Raw genomic sequence first — 17635 nt, forward strand, 5'->3', positions numbered from 1 at the left:
GACGGGCAGACTCTCGTACTGTTGGTCTAGACTACCTACAAACTATTATAAGGCTATGATCACTTATCATGCCGACAAACCTGATGTTCTCTGTGAACAGATCTGAACAGGTTTAGGCTGGTCATCTATGATATGTAGGTTATATACAGTACATTCTCTGTCCTGCTACTGGTAGGACTATAACATTATGTTGATCTGAACAGGTTTAGACTGGTCATCTATGATATGTAGGTTATATACAGTACATTCTCTGTCCTGCTACTGGTAGGACTATAACATTATGTTGATCTGAACAGGTTTAGACTGGTCATCTATGATATGTAGGTTATATACAGTACATTCTCTGTCCTGCTACTGGTAGGACTATAACATTATGTTGATCTGAACAGGTTTAGACTGGTCATCTATGATATCTAGGTTATATACAGTACATTCTCTGTCCTGCTACTGGTAGGACTATAACATTATGTTGATCTGAACAGGTTTAGACTGGTCATCTATGATATGTAGGTTATAGCCGAGGTATAGACCTTGATCTGCATATCACTAACAACCCACTACTATACATTACAACCTAGTCTACTTTACATAATATAACATCTACATATCACTAACAACCCACTACTATACATTATAACCTAGTCTACTTTACATAATATAACATCTACATATCACTAACAACCCGCCACTATACATTATAACCTAGTCTAGTCTACTTTACATAATATAACATCTACATATCACTAACAACCCACCACTATACATTATAACCTAGTCTACTTTACATAATATAACATCTACATATCACTAACAACCCACTACTATACATTATAACCTAGTCTACTTTACATAATATAACATCTACATATCACTAACAACCCACCACTATACATTATAACCTAGTCTACTTTACATAATATAACATCTACATATCACTAACAACCCACTACTATACATTATAACCTAGTCTACTTTACATAATATAACATCTACATATCACTAACAACCCACTACTATACATTATAACCTAGTCTACTTTACATAATATAACATCTACATATCACTAACAACCCGCCACTATACATTATAACCTAGTCTACTTTACATAATATAACATCTACATATCACTAACAACCCACCACTATACATTATAACCTAGTCTACTTTACATAATATAACATCTACATATCACTAACAACCCACTACTATACATTATAACCTAGTCTACTTTACATAATATAACATCTACATATCACTAACAACCCACTACTATACATTATAACCTAGCCTACTTTACATGATTTTACATCTTTTACTTGATGCAAATAAACTTTCTGAATGGATCAATGATTTCCCCCTCAGATCAATCATGTCCGTTTTAGCCCTTCTGTCTACATTCTCAGATACGTTTAGAAAAGAACAGATTGAAAGATAATAAATAGTCTACTGTTAGTGAATACAAATAAGTGTGAGACATGGCCTTGTGTTGCTGTACTGTCTATAACTACCTTAAAACCTGTTGAGGCCAGGGGGCAGGATCTAATCCCGGTATTGGGATTCATTGTCATGTGACCATGGCGGGGAATTCAAAACTGCAAGAGTAATCATTTCAAATAATCAAATAATCAACTATTTTCCTCCATTTGAAAGATATATCTCCTAAATCTAACCACGCTGTCCGATTTTCAGAGGCATTACGGAGAGTACATTGACAATAGCTGCGTGTAATGTTTAGCCAATTCAAAGAAGGGCATCAACAGACAGAAAACTAGCTAGAATTATGCACTTACCTTTGACAATCTGCATCAGATGACACTCATAGGACATTATGTTAGACAATACATGCATTTTTAGTTCCATCAAGTTCATATTTATATCCAAAAACAGCATTTACAGTCGCGGTGAAATTCAGAATTTTTTTCGGCTCGAATGCTCCCAGTGAATCCAGCATTACAAATCACGGAATTACTATTCGAAAACATTGGTAAATTATAATATTGTCATTCAAAGAATAATATATTATCATCTCGTAATTGCTACCGAATGGCCAGATCTCAAAATAACTTTACTGGGAAATCACATTTTGCATAAACTGGGTACTATGCTAACAACAATAAGCTATATGCTAAGCTAAGCTAAGCTATACCGTTAGCATTAGCATCATCTAATATCGATAATAACATTCTAAATATCCCCTTACCTTTGATTATCTCCATCAGAAGGCGCTGCCAGAGATCCCAGGTCCAGAACAAATGTGGTTTCTTTTGACAAAGTTCATAATTTATGTCCAAATAGTTAGCGTTCAGTAGGCTCCCACAAAATGAGGTGGGCAGTGTAAAGTCACGTCGAAAAACTAAAGAAAACCTAGTAAATAATCTATTTACGTTTGTTTAAACATGTCAAACGTTGTTTAGCATTAATCTTTTGGTCCATTTTTAACGTGAAACATCAGTAAACATCAGTAATATTTTCACACAACCTATCAAGTGTCTAGAATAAACGATAATGACAAAGACACTCTTCTCAGATTCATGCGCAGGCGCAAAAAATGAAGTGATGACGTGTCAACTTGTAAGCTTTCTAATTCGGTCTGTATTAATCACAGATGCTTCAAACAACTTTCTAAAGATCGTTGACATCTAGTGGAAGCCGTAGGAGTTGCGAACTGAATCCTTTCTCACTGTGGTATCTTTAAAACAATGACACTAAATAGTACAGTCACAAAATTCTCATTTTTTTAAATCTATTTTTCACAGGTTTTTGCCTGCAATATGAGTTTTGTTATACTTACAGACACCATTCAAACTGTTTTAGAAAATTCAGAGTGTTTTCTATCCAAACCTAAACAATAATATGCATATTCTAGCTTCTGAGTTGGTGTAGGAGGCAGTTAAAAATGCGCACATATTTTTTTCCAAAATTCTCAATACTGCCCCCTAGCCCGTAGAGGTTAAAAATGAACCCCAAAAGGTTCTTTGAGGAACCATGATAAGGGGTTCTTCAAAGAACTTATAGGGGTTCCCACAAAAGGTTCTTCAAATCACTTTTAGGGGTTCCCCCACAGTTCCAATTTGAAGAACCCCTAAAGGATACTCCAGGAACCTTTACTTTTTAGAGTGTATATTGATAAAATTCACCTTGTCCGAGAGACATTTACATAGTTATACACAGCCCAATTTGGGATGACTATTTTAGGGCGAAATAGTGGCCACAACAGACAGACCTGATATCGAACATAATTCGACGTCCTTGGACGTCACGTGCTGAGTGGGTATGACCAAAGTTATTCTATTTAGCTACACTTTGTAGTACATTTTAACACTATAATATATGTTTCTGATGCCACATCGCCCGTTTTCAAAGGGAGTCGTTGGTTTTTAGGGGCAGTCGCTTTTGAGCGTTTGAAAGTATTTTCTCAACTGCGATACCAACTCCAGTCAGCAGATGGCGATGTGCGTCTTTCAGGTGATTCTGCCACTGTGACGTATAATCTAGTGGACGAGACGCTTCTTCAACATCAACAGCAAGTCAGCCACCTTGGTTCACTCTAACTTTATGGAAAAAGGTTTATTCAATAAATCTAGCAACTCCTCTCATACTGGGAAGAACCCCCCACAGGCCTTAAGGGCAGTTTTATTTCAAATGTAGTACCTGGATGGAGAAAATCCAATAAGCGTTTTATAGTTACATCGTTAGGGTAACTTAACCTAAAGTGGACACACTCCCATCAGTTTCTGAGACAACTGCCCAGACTTTGTAGACTGTTTAATAACGCTTAAACCTCATCTTTATCAAATGATCCATTAAAGATACCAACTCAAAACCTACGTTCGTCTACATATGGGTTGTTTAAATTGTATCTAATTATATTCCCAGTATTACTTTATCAAATCTCTAGTAATCGATTATACACACATACAATTCATCATATTTTCATATATTCACAGAATCCATATAAAACGTAAGAAATTCTCATGTAGTCACGACAACCATTCCATTTGCTTTTTCAAGGACTCTCCGCAGCTACGAAGCAGCTCTCCATACTCCCAGCAGAACCAAAAATAAACTTTTGTTTCCCGGACAATGACCATGGGATCCTCAATGGTTCTCTAACCTCCCAGAGGCCACGGCAAAATCAAGCCTCCCAGGAACTATAGACCTTCCGCTGCTTTCTAAAATATCATCCCGCTTATTATCCACATTTCAATCATCTGATTCAGCATATTTCTATATGTTACTATCCAGACGACAGATTAAGACTCATTTCCACTGTCACACAACTCTCATATCACAGTCACACAACTCTCATATCATAGTCACACAACTCTCATATCACAGTCACACAATGCTATTCTCAAACATACCTAATCAATTAGTTGTTTTTCAACAATATTTTAACTTGTAGGAATATTTTCACATTTCTATGTGATGGTTAGTTCCTGGGATAATGTAACTCATACATTTACATCTTTCAATACTTCTAAAATGGGGTCCAGGTTAAAAATAATTACAGGTTTAAAAAATTACAGGTGCACCTTACTATCTTATACTATATCATAAATGGTCTTAACTAGTAAACACAGATTCTAGTTTTCATCCAGTTCACACAGATAGCGGACCCTGTTTACACCTCCACACAGGAATAGACACCCAGATTCTACTGACTGGGCCCTGTTTACACCTCCACATAGGAATACACACTCAGAGCCTACTGACTGGGCCCTGTTTACACCTCCACACAGGAATACACACTCAGAGACTACTGACTGGGCCCTGTTTACACCTCCACATAGGAATACACACTCAGAGCCTACTGACTGGGCCCTGTTTACACCTCCACACAGGAATAGACACCCAGATTCTACTGACTGGGCCCTGTTTACACCACACAGAAAAACACACTCAGAGCCTACTGACTGGGCCTTTTTACACCACACAGAAAAACACACTCAGAGCCTACGGGGCTTTTCTAAAAACTCCACTTTGCGTGTTTCGCTCACCTCTTTTTTTAAAACTACGTTCAAGATGTGGTATATATATATACTATACTGATGGTATCCACTATATATACTATACTGATGGTATCCACTATATATACTATACTGATGGTATCCACTATATATACTATACTGATGGTATCCACTATATGTACACTATACTGATGGTATCCACTATATATACTATACTGATGGTATCCACTATATATACTATACTGATGGTATCCACTCGGCTCGCTGCCTCTGGAGATGTACTGATGTATATACTATACTGATGGTATCCACTCGGCTCGCTGCCTCTCAGATCAAAGGTGGGTCCATCTGCTCCGTTCCTGAAGTGTGGTCTCCCTGAGATCCCAAGTTAGAGGGATCCCTCATGCACCATTTACCCAGGTTGTCAGGAGCGGTCACCAAGTCAAGATTCACATCCCCCAAATGTGGTTGTTAATTTCTTTAATCTCAAATGAGACAAACTTATCACAAGTCAGAGTTAATCTTAAACTAAATCTTTATTCACATATTAATAAAGGAGCAGGTCAATACAACGCAAAAATATAGGGTGAATCAATTGAGTGCTCTACGATAATGATGGCTGGTCGACGAATCACCCCCAGATGATTCGTTGAGAGATGAATCACCCCCAGATGATTCGTTGAGAGATGAATCACCACCAGATGATTCGTTGAGAGCCACGAGACAAAAGTACAAAAGGTCTTTTACAGTCAAGATACACCCCTTTCAAACTACATGACCAACAACAGATGTATAGAACGGGTCACAAGGTTAAGATTTGTATGAAAGATACTTATTATTCTCAGCCTACAGTATCAGCTGTAAAAACAGTACTCTGTGTAGAGACCAGGGTCTGGCCCTGAGGTCATCTCTCCCTGGTACCATATAGAACAGAAACATTAACTCATGCTCTGGAATGCAGTCTCTTTAGGTTTTATCACCCAAAAGACATTGTAAATCTCCTGTCAGTGTTTTCTCCCAGAGGCCCATCCTCAGTAGAACACAGACACAATAGTTCTAAGAACCCTCTATTCTGTTGCATAAAACAACCATTTGATGCAATAAAAGTATTATAACATAATCTTGCAGTTTTGCTCTCAGTGTCCACTGGAAGTTGGCTAGTAACAACAACTGGGACCTAAAAGACACCCACCATGAGAAACAAAAGAAAAACCCACACCAAACTTAAAGACAGGAAGCAAACCAAAAAGGTGGAGCAACTAAAGGTGTTGACTCTCCACATGTATCAAGACAACTGGAGCACAGGGCCAGACACTCTTAAATAGAACCTGGACCAGCTCAGGTAAAACACCTTCCCACTAACGAGATGGACAAGCCAGCACAGGTGTAACACATACTGACTAACGAGGTGACACCAATCAGTGCGTCCTACGTGCTAACGAGCTAGACGGGCTAACGAGCTAGACGTGCTAACGAGCTATACGTGCTAACGAGCTAAAATCCAAACCTCAAAACATAAATGGAAAAACCAAAGACTGTAACACCTTAAAAGTTTGCTCACCACCAACAGAAAACAACTTCCATTTCACATTATAATCAACTACAATGTTTCACCGTCACAAATATAAACATGGTGTCTACTGGCTGTCAACAATTATAAACAATATTTTTTTATATCTTCCTAAAACTCACTAGCTTCTAGAACTCTCGTCCCCTTGGAACGAGCCCAAATAAAACTCATCTCCAATACTGAAGAACGTGCAGTCAAAATCAATTCTGATCCATGGCAACTCACTGCCTAAACGCAAAACTTTTTGACTGCCCACCCTTGAGACAATCAGCAACCAAGTTGTCCTTAACACGGACATTTGAGAATGAGAATTAACCCTGATATTCTAAAAGCAGGGCAACAATGTCAATATAATTGTACCAAAAAATTGTCAGTTGGTTGCATAAATAAATATCATTACTAAATGTTACATGAAATGTAAATATGAAATAGCCCCAAAGTCAAAACACAGTTTTAACGTGTCCAAATCATTAACCAATATGCAGAAACAGTTTGGGATGAATTGAAAACCTAAACATAAAATGTACTATATACACAACCATCTGGCACAATAATCATATTACTTGTATTTATTTAAACAAGCACCTTATAAACTGCACAAGCACAAAAAACGCTATTGTTTTGACAAGTAGCAATAAATCACTGATATCAATTAGGGGGGAAATCAGGTTGTACATGCTGTTGAAACTAACACAACTAAAAAAACACATGGAAATGGGAGATATCTGTTACCTCACTGATTAGAGGACAACCTGCAGAAGACAGTCAGATACATTTTGGAATGATGCATTTAAATGTAGGGGTCGCTAAACAAAGGAACACAACACTTATTTGTCATAACTCATCGATATCATGCTAAAATCATTTGTGTGACAGAAGGGAGATGAGGTTGCACGTCCTGTTAAAACTAACAGCTCAAAAACCACAGGAATCTGGGAATAATGTGTACATCCCTGGTAAGAGGACAATTTGTAGAAAACAGCTAGATACATTTTGAAGTGATGCATTTTGATTCCAGTGCGTAACCAACATGGTAAGTGTAATACAGCTAATTTTTTGTTAGTCACTTTTTGTTAAATCACATAAATAGTAACTCTTTCAATTCAGAGCCTGGATTTTCCCCCTGAGGCTAATATCCATATCATGTTGAAATCAATAGAACAGGGGACAAACATTTAGGCTTCTACATTGTGACATCATTAAAATACTCCTTCTACAATGTTAAAACATTCTACATTGTGACATATCATTGATATCATGAAACAACTCCTTCATGTATTTTCTGATGTTTGATCCGATGTCTTTTATCGGTGAATCTCTTGTCACACTGATCACAGCTAAAAGGTTTCTCTCCTGTGTGTGTTCTCTGGTGTAGAGTCAGAGAGCCAGATTGACCAAAACTCTTCCCACATTGACCACAGCTATAAGGTTTCTCTCCTGTGTGTGTTCTCTGGTGTACAGTCAGAGAGCCAGATGTTATAAAAGTCTTCCCACATTGATCACAGCTATAAGATTTCTCTCCTGTGTGTATTCTCTGGTGTAGAGTCAGAGAGCCAGATGTAGTAAAACTCTTCCCACATTGATCACAGCTATAAGGTTTCTCTCCTGTGTGTAATCTCTGGTGTGATACCAGATGGCCAGATCCACGAAAACTCTTCCCACATTGACCACAGCTATAAGATTTCTCTCCTGTGTGTGTCCTCTGGTGTGATACTAGATGGCCAGATTGACCAAAACTCTTCCCACATTGATCACAGCTATAAGGTTTCTCTCCTGTGTGTGTTCTCTGGTGTAGAGTCAGCGAGCCAGATGTAGTAAAACTCTTCCCACATTGATCACAGCTATAAGGTTTCTCTCCTGTGTGAGTTCTCTGGTGTAGAGTCAGATTTCTAGATGCAGCAAAACTCTTCCCACATTGACCACAGCTATAAGATTTCTCTCCTGTGTGCGTTCTCTGGTGTGATACTAGATGGCCAGATTGACCAAAACTCTTCCCACATTGATCACAGCTATAAGGTTTCTCTCCTGTGTGTGTTCTCTGGTGTAGAGTCAGCGAGCCAGATGTAGTAAAACTCTTCCCACATTGAACACAGCTATAAGGTTTCTCTCCTGTGTGTGTTCTCTGGTGTGATACCAGATGGCCAGATCCACGAAAACTCTTCCCACATTGATCACAGCAATAAGGTTTCTCTCCTGTGTGTATTCTCTGGTGTTGAGTCAGAGTTCTAGATGCAGCAAAACTCTTCCCACATTGACCACAGCTATAAGATTTCTCTCCTGTGTGTGTTCTCTGGTGTGATACCAGATGGCCAGATTGACCAAAACTCTTCCCACATTGAACACAGCCGTAAGGTTTCTCTCCTGTGTGTGTTCTCTGATGAATTTTAATGCCTGATGAGGTGAATCTCTTCCCACAGTCAGAGCAGCAGTGAGTTCTCTTCCCTGTGGATCTCTGCAGGTGTTTCCTGAGGTGTTCTGAGAGACTCTTCTCTGCCTCGTCAGCATCATGATGTTGTTGAAGCTCCCCAGAGGATCCACGATAGTCACGTCTCTCTCCTATGTGAACAACAAAGTCAGACAGATGGTTAAAGGCCCACAACAGCGGAAATCCACTGTAAAAGTGTTGCCAACAGCGCAGCCATGATGTTGTAAACAATTTAAGTCAGTAATGAATGTTACAATTATTTGACAATTGTCCTAAAATGAGCAAGAATAGTCATATTTTGTCTTGTTTTCACATTAGTAGTAACATCGATGTTTGTAGGCTAGAAATAAGTTATTAAAGTTTTTGAAATCCTAAGCAGTGTGCCAGACGACTTTTGGTCTCAAATTTTGGCCCCTTTCTGTGTTTGCTAAAATTGCGGCACGAGGGCGATGCACATGCAAAAACACTTGCAGAAACACCTCCCTGCTGATGAGGAAACCGATAGTTATGGATGTAGTATATCTGGTAATGAGGAAACCACTAGTTATGGATGTAGTATATCTGGTGATGAGGAAACCACTAGTTATGGATGTAGTATATTTGGTAATGAGGAAACCACAAGTTATGGATGTAGTATATCTGGTAATGAGGAAACCACTAGTTATGGATGTAGTATATCTGGTAATGAGGAAACCACTAGTTATGGATGTAGTATATCTGGTAATGAGGAAACCACTAGTTATGGATGTAGTATATCTGGTAATGAGGAAACCACTAGTTATGGATGTAGTATATCTGCTAATGAGGAAACCACTAGTTATGGATGTAGTTTTTTCTCTCTGCCTGGAGAAAAAATGGTGAGCGACGATTTTAGTTTTTCACAAGGCATTCTGAATATTACAGCACTATCAGGAGTGCTACTCAAGGAAACTCACATTAAGCTCTGTGTCTATTCACTAATTCACCACCGTGGGGGAAAACTCAGGGGAGTTCTCATAGGCTGACAGCAAATATAGCCTCCATTTACAGGTTGTTTATGAGTGCATTTCACATTACTTTAAGATTATAATTGTAAGGCTCGTTTGAATCTCCTGCTTAATATGTTTGTGTTATTGTCGCAAATCAACTGCTTTATACATAAACACTTAAACCTGTAAAATGCTCTTTGGCTAGCTTTGCCATCAGCCTGACAGAGGGTTTTACACTAAGTATTTGCCCATAACATCACCTAACAATAACATAGACCTACTGTAGGAACCATAACTTCACCTAACAACAACATAGACCTACTGTAGGACCCATAACTTCACCTAACAACAACATAGACCTAGGACTATATATTTAATATTTCAGGTGAAACATGGAAACTAAAATGTCTTTGTCATGACATTTCATAACCTGATCACCAGATAATTTTGTGAATAATCCCACTAGGCTACTCTGTAATGTGTTGTCATTCTAAATGTCCTGAATAAAGGAAAATAGCTCTGTGTGTTGAACAATAGCCTATCCATCAAGGAAAAATTCTCTACACATTATGAGCAAATTATCTCTGTGTCCAGACAGACTAACGAGACCCTACTGTAAATCAAGCAGACAATAACACATTATAAACATCAATTTGTTAGGGATGTTGGATCCAACGTGGAGCACGGCATAACTGTCTTTACCAGAGTAATGAATGAAGAAGCACTTTGGTTGTTGTTGCATGTCATGATGTTTGTCATGTGACTGTCATTCAGAAAATGATTTCCTGGATCAGCAAACGATAGTTGAACATGTGACTGTAAAAAAACAGCTACAGTATTAAGAATTATGTGTAATTATTGAAGAACTGCGTTAATGACAGTATCCATTTGGGTGTCAATAAAGTTAAGGTGACTCTCGGTTTGAACCACTGGATTTAGCAAACTCCGAAATGATTTAGGATTTCTGTTCCCATGAAAACTGTTTTCCCACCGTAACATAAGGAGACACTAAATGTTACGTAGTTAGAGAGCATTTCAGAGATCTGAATACAAAAAAGCTGTCCTAACAGGACAATAACCTAAACCACAAGGCCAAATCTACACTGGAGGAGCTTACCAAGATGACATTGAATGTTCCTGAGTGGCCTAGTTACAGTTTGGACTTAAATCGTCTTGAAAGTCTATGGCAAGACTTGAAAATGGTTTGTGTCCCTGTTTTATAAGATAGTACTCACTGTATTTACTGGTGTTAATCAGATCAATGTCCCTGTTTTATTAGATAGTACTCACTGTATTTACTGGTGTTAATCAGATCAATGTCCCTGTTTTATAAGATAGTACTCACTGTATTTACTGGTGTTAATCAGATCAATGTCCCTGTTTTATTAGATAGTACTCACTGTATTTACTGGTGTTAATCAGATCAATGTCCCTGTTTTATTAGATAGTACTCACTGTATTTACTGGTGTTAATCAGATCAATGTCCCTGTTTTATAAGATAGTACTCACTGTATTTACTGGTGTTAATCAGATCAATGTCCCTGTTTTATTAGATAGTACTCACTGTATTTACTGGTGTTAATCAGATCAATGTCCCTGTTTTATAAGATAGTACTCACTGTATTTACTGGTGTTAATCAGATCAATGTCACTGTTTTATTAGATAGTACTCACTGTATTTACTGGTGTTAATCAGATCAATGTCCCTGTTTTATTAGATAGTACTCACTGTATTTACTGGTGTTAATCAGATCAATGTCCCTGTTTTATAAGATAGTACTCACTGTATTTACTGGTGTTAATCAGTTCTCCAGTCTTCTCTTCTTCGTCCTCCTCTAATGTGACAGTAATCTCCCCTTCTTCATCCTTCATTCCAAAAACGTCTTCATCTTCTTTCACTTCATCCTCCACTCCAAAAACTGCATCTTCCTCTTCTTCTTTTACAGTAACATCCTCCTCCTCTTTCACTCTGAACGCGTCTTCATCTTCTTTCTCTGAAACGTCTTTCTCTTCTTCTTTCACTGTAACAGCCTCACCCTTTACTTGTTTTTGTATTGTAACAGCCTCCTCTTCCTCCTCCTCTTTCACGAGAGCTTCTTTCTCCATCCAGCAGACATCCTCTTCTTTAACAGGAGGAGAGTAGCTTAGTGAACTCATGGTCGGGGATAATAGCTAGTTAGCATTAGCGACTAGACTAGCGCTAACTTAACCAGCCAGATTGTTGACTTACAACGTAAATATGAAATGAAATGGGGTAGCTAGTTGTTTACACATAAGTATGTTTAAATCACAGTTACAATTAAACCAGGAAAGTGTCTAAACAACTTGAATGTTCAGACTTTGTCGGCTAGCGAGCTACCGAGGTGGCTGCAGTTGTTGAAGAAGCGTTCCGTCCACTAGATTATACGTCACACTAGAAACATCGCCTGAAAGACACATATCGCCATCTGCTGTCTGGAGGGAGGAAACGCAGTTGAGGAGGGAAAACTATTTTTATTCTTCATTGAATTATAATATTATAAAGCAGTTTAGGGAAACGGTTTTTTCTCTCCATTAAATATTAATATTATATCAGCACGTACAAAGAGCAACAAGTGTTGTTTGATTAGTTCAGATTTTTTATGAGATTTTAAAACAAACTCTACATCTACTCCACATCTGTATTTCTGATTCAGTCAAATAACTAGATATCAAAATAAGCACCTAGTTATTGATACCCTAGATATAGATGAGCAAAAATTACTGTATAAAATAAATAAATAAACTTTACCGACTACCAGGATATTTTAGCCCAAAACCTGGTTACCTCTCTGCTAGGAGGCTGAAACTTGGCCATAAGTGGATCTTCCAGCAAGACACATCAACATCCACAAACAAAAGGTTAATTGGGCACAAAAATCAACATTTTCAATGGCCATCTCAGTCTTCGGACTTGAACTCCATTGAAAACCTGTGGTTTGAATTGAACAGGGCAGTCCATAAGACAGACTAAATAAATCAAGGACATGGAGAGATTCTGTATGGAGGAAGGGTCTAAGGTCCCACCCAATGTGTTCTCTAATCTCATAAAACATTTCAGTGTCGTTATCCTCCCAAGGGGAGGGTGCTGGAGTATTGAAAACAAGGGTAGCAATAATTCAGACCCCTACCTTTTGAGAATTACATGTTAAACTAAATCTCTTTCTCTGAGCAATTGTATTAGTATAAAATAATATAACTTCCCCCCAAAAATGTTTTACATACAATATAGCTCAGTATTTTAATTCTTGATTTTATAGAGTCGTTTTTGCTCATCTTTATCAAGTGTGTCAACAATTTTGTCCCCCACTGTACCTCCATACTGCTGCTACATGGTGTAACAATACATCATGTAGATGTATATAATGAACAGATTAGGTCCATACTGCTGCTACATGGTGTAACAATACATCATGTAGATGTATATAATGAACAGACTAGGTCTATACTGCTCCTACATGGTGTAACAATACATCATGTAGATGTATATAATGAACAGACTAGGTCTATACTGCTCCTACATGGTGTAACAATACATCATTTAGATGTATATAATGAACAGACTAGGTCTATACTGCTGCTACATGGTGTAACAATACATCATGTAGATGTATATAATGAACAGACTAGGTCTATACTGCTCCTACATGGTGTAACAATACACCATGTAGATGTATATAATGAACAGACTAGGTCTATACTGATCCTACATGGTGTAACAATACATCATGTAGATGTATATAATGAACAGACTAGGTCTATACTGCTCCTACATGGTGTAACAATACATCATGTAGATGTATATAATGAACAGACTAGGTCTATACTGCTCCTACATGGTGTAACAATACATCATGTAGATGTATATAATGAACAGACTAGGTCTATACTGCTCCTACATGGTGTAACAATACATCATGTAGATGTATATAATGAACAGACTAGGTCTATACTGCTCCTACATGGTGTAACAATACATCATGTGGGGCTTTAAGGTAATGCTGTTAGTGTGACGTATAATGTAGTGGACGAACGCTTCTTTCAACAGCAGCAACAGTTATTCAGCCTCCTCGGTAGCTTGCTAGACAAAATAGCCGAACCAATAAAGCTCTTTAGACGCGTTAGTGTATATTAGCCACTGTGTTTTAAACCCACTTATGTCGTCTAGTTAGTCCTCCGATTTAATTTCATATTTACGGTGTTGTTGTTATTGGTCAGCTAGCGGGCTGGTTAAGTTAGCATTAGCCTAGCTAGCTAACATCCCCGACCATGAGTTCACTGAGCTACTCTCCTGCTAAAGAAGATGAGAACATCACAGTAAAACAAGAAGTAGAGGGTGAGGCCGTTACTGTGAAAGAAGAAAAAGACGCGTTCAGAGTGAAAGAGGAGGAGGATGTTACTTTGAAAGAAGAGGAGGATGCAGTTTATGGAGTGAAAGAGGAAGAGGGGGAGATGACTGTCACATCGATAAAGGAGGAAGAAGAGGAGGAAACTGGATATCTGGGCTCGGTTTCCCAAACGCATCTTAAGGCGTCCAATGGTTCTAACGGTGAACTTAGACATAAGATGGTTTTGAGAAACCGTTCCCTGATTAACACTAGTAAGTACTGTCTTAAATACAGAGGCACAAACTCTGCAGTTGTTGAACTGATGTTTGGTGTTAAAGGGGAAATATGCAATAGCTACATCCATATTTAGACTTTTTAAATGATTTATTTATAGCCATTGAGTCTTGAAGAATATAACACATGCCTCATGAACTTAGTTCAACTGTTGTTCCCCATCAGAACCCCAAATAAGCTTTTTTTACTCCAATGTTTAGAAACAATGTAAATGATAAACAAACACTGTAAACACTCAAAACATGGTTAAAACTATATTGTTGATATCATGGATGGTCAGTCCTTGCATCCGTAGGTCCGTCTATGAATTTGAGAGTAGTTACATTTCTCCAGCCCCATCATCATCTTATAACCAAACTAGTGGTGGAATGGCAGCTTTGTTATTGTATGAACTGCAGATTGGTTGATAGATGTGCTGCTATTTTATAGGGGTAACCTAGGATTTAAATAGCAAAAAATTGTCAGCCCTGAGACTTGGTTTAGTAAACAGCTGAGGGATGGGGGCTGGAGAAATGTAACCACTCTAAAATTCATAGAGAAAGCTATTGTAGCAACCGTAACCCAACACAACTAGCGACCTCGTTAAGAAGTTCAGACAGCTTGGCGTTAACAGTTGTAAGGTGTTGGCTTGACAGTCACTGGACCCAGGTTTGAGTCCAGCTATGGACTACCCCCTGAGTTGACTACACTATAAATACAAGCACTGGCCATCCATAAGGTCAAAATGATAGTTTTAACCAGATTTCAAGGCTATACAGTGCTTGTTTACAAATAGTGGTGTTATACGAGCTCATGTTCTGGTTTCTGGTGGGGTAATACAGTTAACATTTGAGGCATTTATAAGTTTAATTCTTCAAGAATCAATGGCTATATAGTAAATGGGTCTTTCTATAACTGCCAGTGTAGATTTCCTGTGGGGGTCAAATTGTTAGAGCTGTTGATAAGTCATTAGCTGTGTTAGAATTCTCATACTAACCGCACTATTTGTGATGTTAATTGAGTATATAGTATGCTTATTGGTCATAGTTTGATATAGTTAGTATGTCAAAAGTTCCCGGATGTCGTACTAAATTCGCCATAATATGACGTAAACACGCAGTACGTTAGGGCCCATAATGCAATTCTTCAGGAAATCGGCGTGGCTTCACATTGTTTTCAGATTTGTAGAAAATGGCGGAAAATATTCAGCCGAAGTCCAACGAGAGCCGATACAAATTCATTGTTTTAACTAATTATGACAAATGTTAAGAAAATGTTGAGCAATGTAATAAAGTTATGACTTTTCAAATAAGTTACCTTACACGTTATTTTGGCTGACAATGTGTTAGCATGTTATTACAGCAGTATGTACCGCTATGTTAACTAGCTACCTACCGTTAGTTGGCTACTTATACATCAAACTTGCCAGTATATTAACTATATTCTATCTAACTACCCAACGTTTATTGACTTGATTATTCCCGTCATTCTTAGCTTAGCTAAATGGTATAGTCGTTGTGCTTTCTCAATGGACATTCGGGTGTTTTCATAAATTCACTCTGACTATCTACTCTGATTTCAGAGCACTCGTCTGAGTTGTACCAAATAAAATAAAATGTTATTGGTCACATACACATGGTTAGCAGATGTTAATGCGAGTGTAGAGACATGATTGTGCTTCTAGTTCCCGACCGTGCAGTAATATCTAACAAGTAATCTAACAATTTTACAACAACTACCTAATACACACAAGTGTAAAGGAATGAATAAGAATATGTACATTTACATTACATTTAAGTCATTTAGCAGACGCTCTTATCCAGAGCGACTTACAAATTGGTGCATTCACCTATAATATCCACATACACATATATGAATGAGTGATGCCCGAACGGCATAGGCAAGATGCAGCAGATGGTATAGAGTACAGTATATACATATTAGATGAGTAATGTAGGGTATTATATAATTATATAAATTGGCATTGTTTAAAGTGACTAGTGATACATTTATCACATCCGATTTTTAATTATTAAAGTGGCTAGAGATTTGAGTCAGTATGATGGCAGCAGCCACTCAATGTTAGTGATGGCTGTTTAACAGTCTGATGGCCTTGAGACAGAAGCTGTTTTTCAGTCTCTTGGTCCCAGCTTTGATGCACCTGTCCTGACCACGCCTTCTGGATGATAGCGGGGTGAACCACAGTGTTGAGGATCAGCGGGGTGGAGATGTTGTTTCCTACCCTCAACACTTGGGGGTGGCCCGTCAGAAAGTCCAGGACCCAGTTGCATAGGGCGGTGTTGAGACCCAGGGTCTCGAGCTTAATGACGAGTTTGGAGGGCACTATGGTGTTAAATGCTGAGCTGTAGTCGATTACCAGCATTCTTAGATAGGTATTCCTCTTGTCCAGATGGGTTAGGGCAGTGTGATTGCAATTGCATCGTCTGTGGACCTATTGGGGCGGTAAGCAAATTGGAGTGTCAGGTAGGGTGGAGGTGATATGATCCTTGACTAGTCTCTCAAAGCACTTCATGATGCCGGAAGTGAGTGCTACGGGGCTATTGTCGTTTAGCTCAGTTACCTTAGCTTTCTTGGGAACAGGAACAATGGTGACCCTCTTGAAGCATGTGGGAACAGCAGACTGGGATAGGGATTGATTGAATATGTCTGTAAACACGCCAGCCAGCTGGTCTGCACATGCTCTGAGGACGCAGCTAGGGATGCCGTCTGGGCCGGCAGCCTTGCGAGGGTTAACACTAGAGGTCGACCGATTATGATTTTAATGCCGATACCGATTATTGGAGGACCCAAAAAAGGCCGATACCGATGAATCACCCGTTTTTTAAAATGGATTTAATTTATTTATTTGTAATAATGACAATTACCACAATACTGAATGAACACTTATTTTAACTTAATATAATACATCAATAAAATCAATTTAGCCTCAAATAAATAATGAAACATGTTCAATTTGGTTTAAATAATGAAAAAACAAAAGTGTTGGAGAAGAAAGTAAAAGTGCAATATGTGCCATGTAAAAAAGCTAACGTTTAAGTTCCTTGCTCAGAACATATGAAAG

The 17635-nt window shown here is 38.3% G+C and overlaps 1 protein-coding gene across 1 annotated transcript in view; it reads right to left on the reverse strand.

Annotated features, from left to right (window-relative positions):
• Positions 1 to 7849: 7849 nt before the first annotated feature.
• LOC115149588 (zinc finger protein 271-like) overlaps positions 7850 to 17635 on the reverse strand; it is a gene marked incomplete at both ends in the record, with an annotated part of 53768 nt that continues 43982 nt past the window's right edge. The window contains one exon of the mRNA XM_029692543.1: positions 7850 to 8982. Within this exon, the coding sequence (XP_029548403.1) occupies positions 7850 to 8982 (1133 nt within the window). The remainder of the gene's footprint in view (positions 8983 to 17635) is intronic.

The sequence above is a fragment of the Salmo trutta genome, chromosome 15, assembly GCF_901001165.1.
Source record: "Salmo trutta chromosome 15, fSalTru1.1, whole genome shotgun sequence".
In the NCBI taxonomy this organism is placed as follows: domain Eukaryota; kingdom Metazoa; phylum Chordata; class Actinopteri; order Salmoniformes; family Salmonidae; genus Salmo; species Salmo trutta.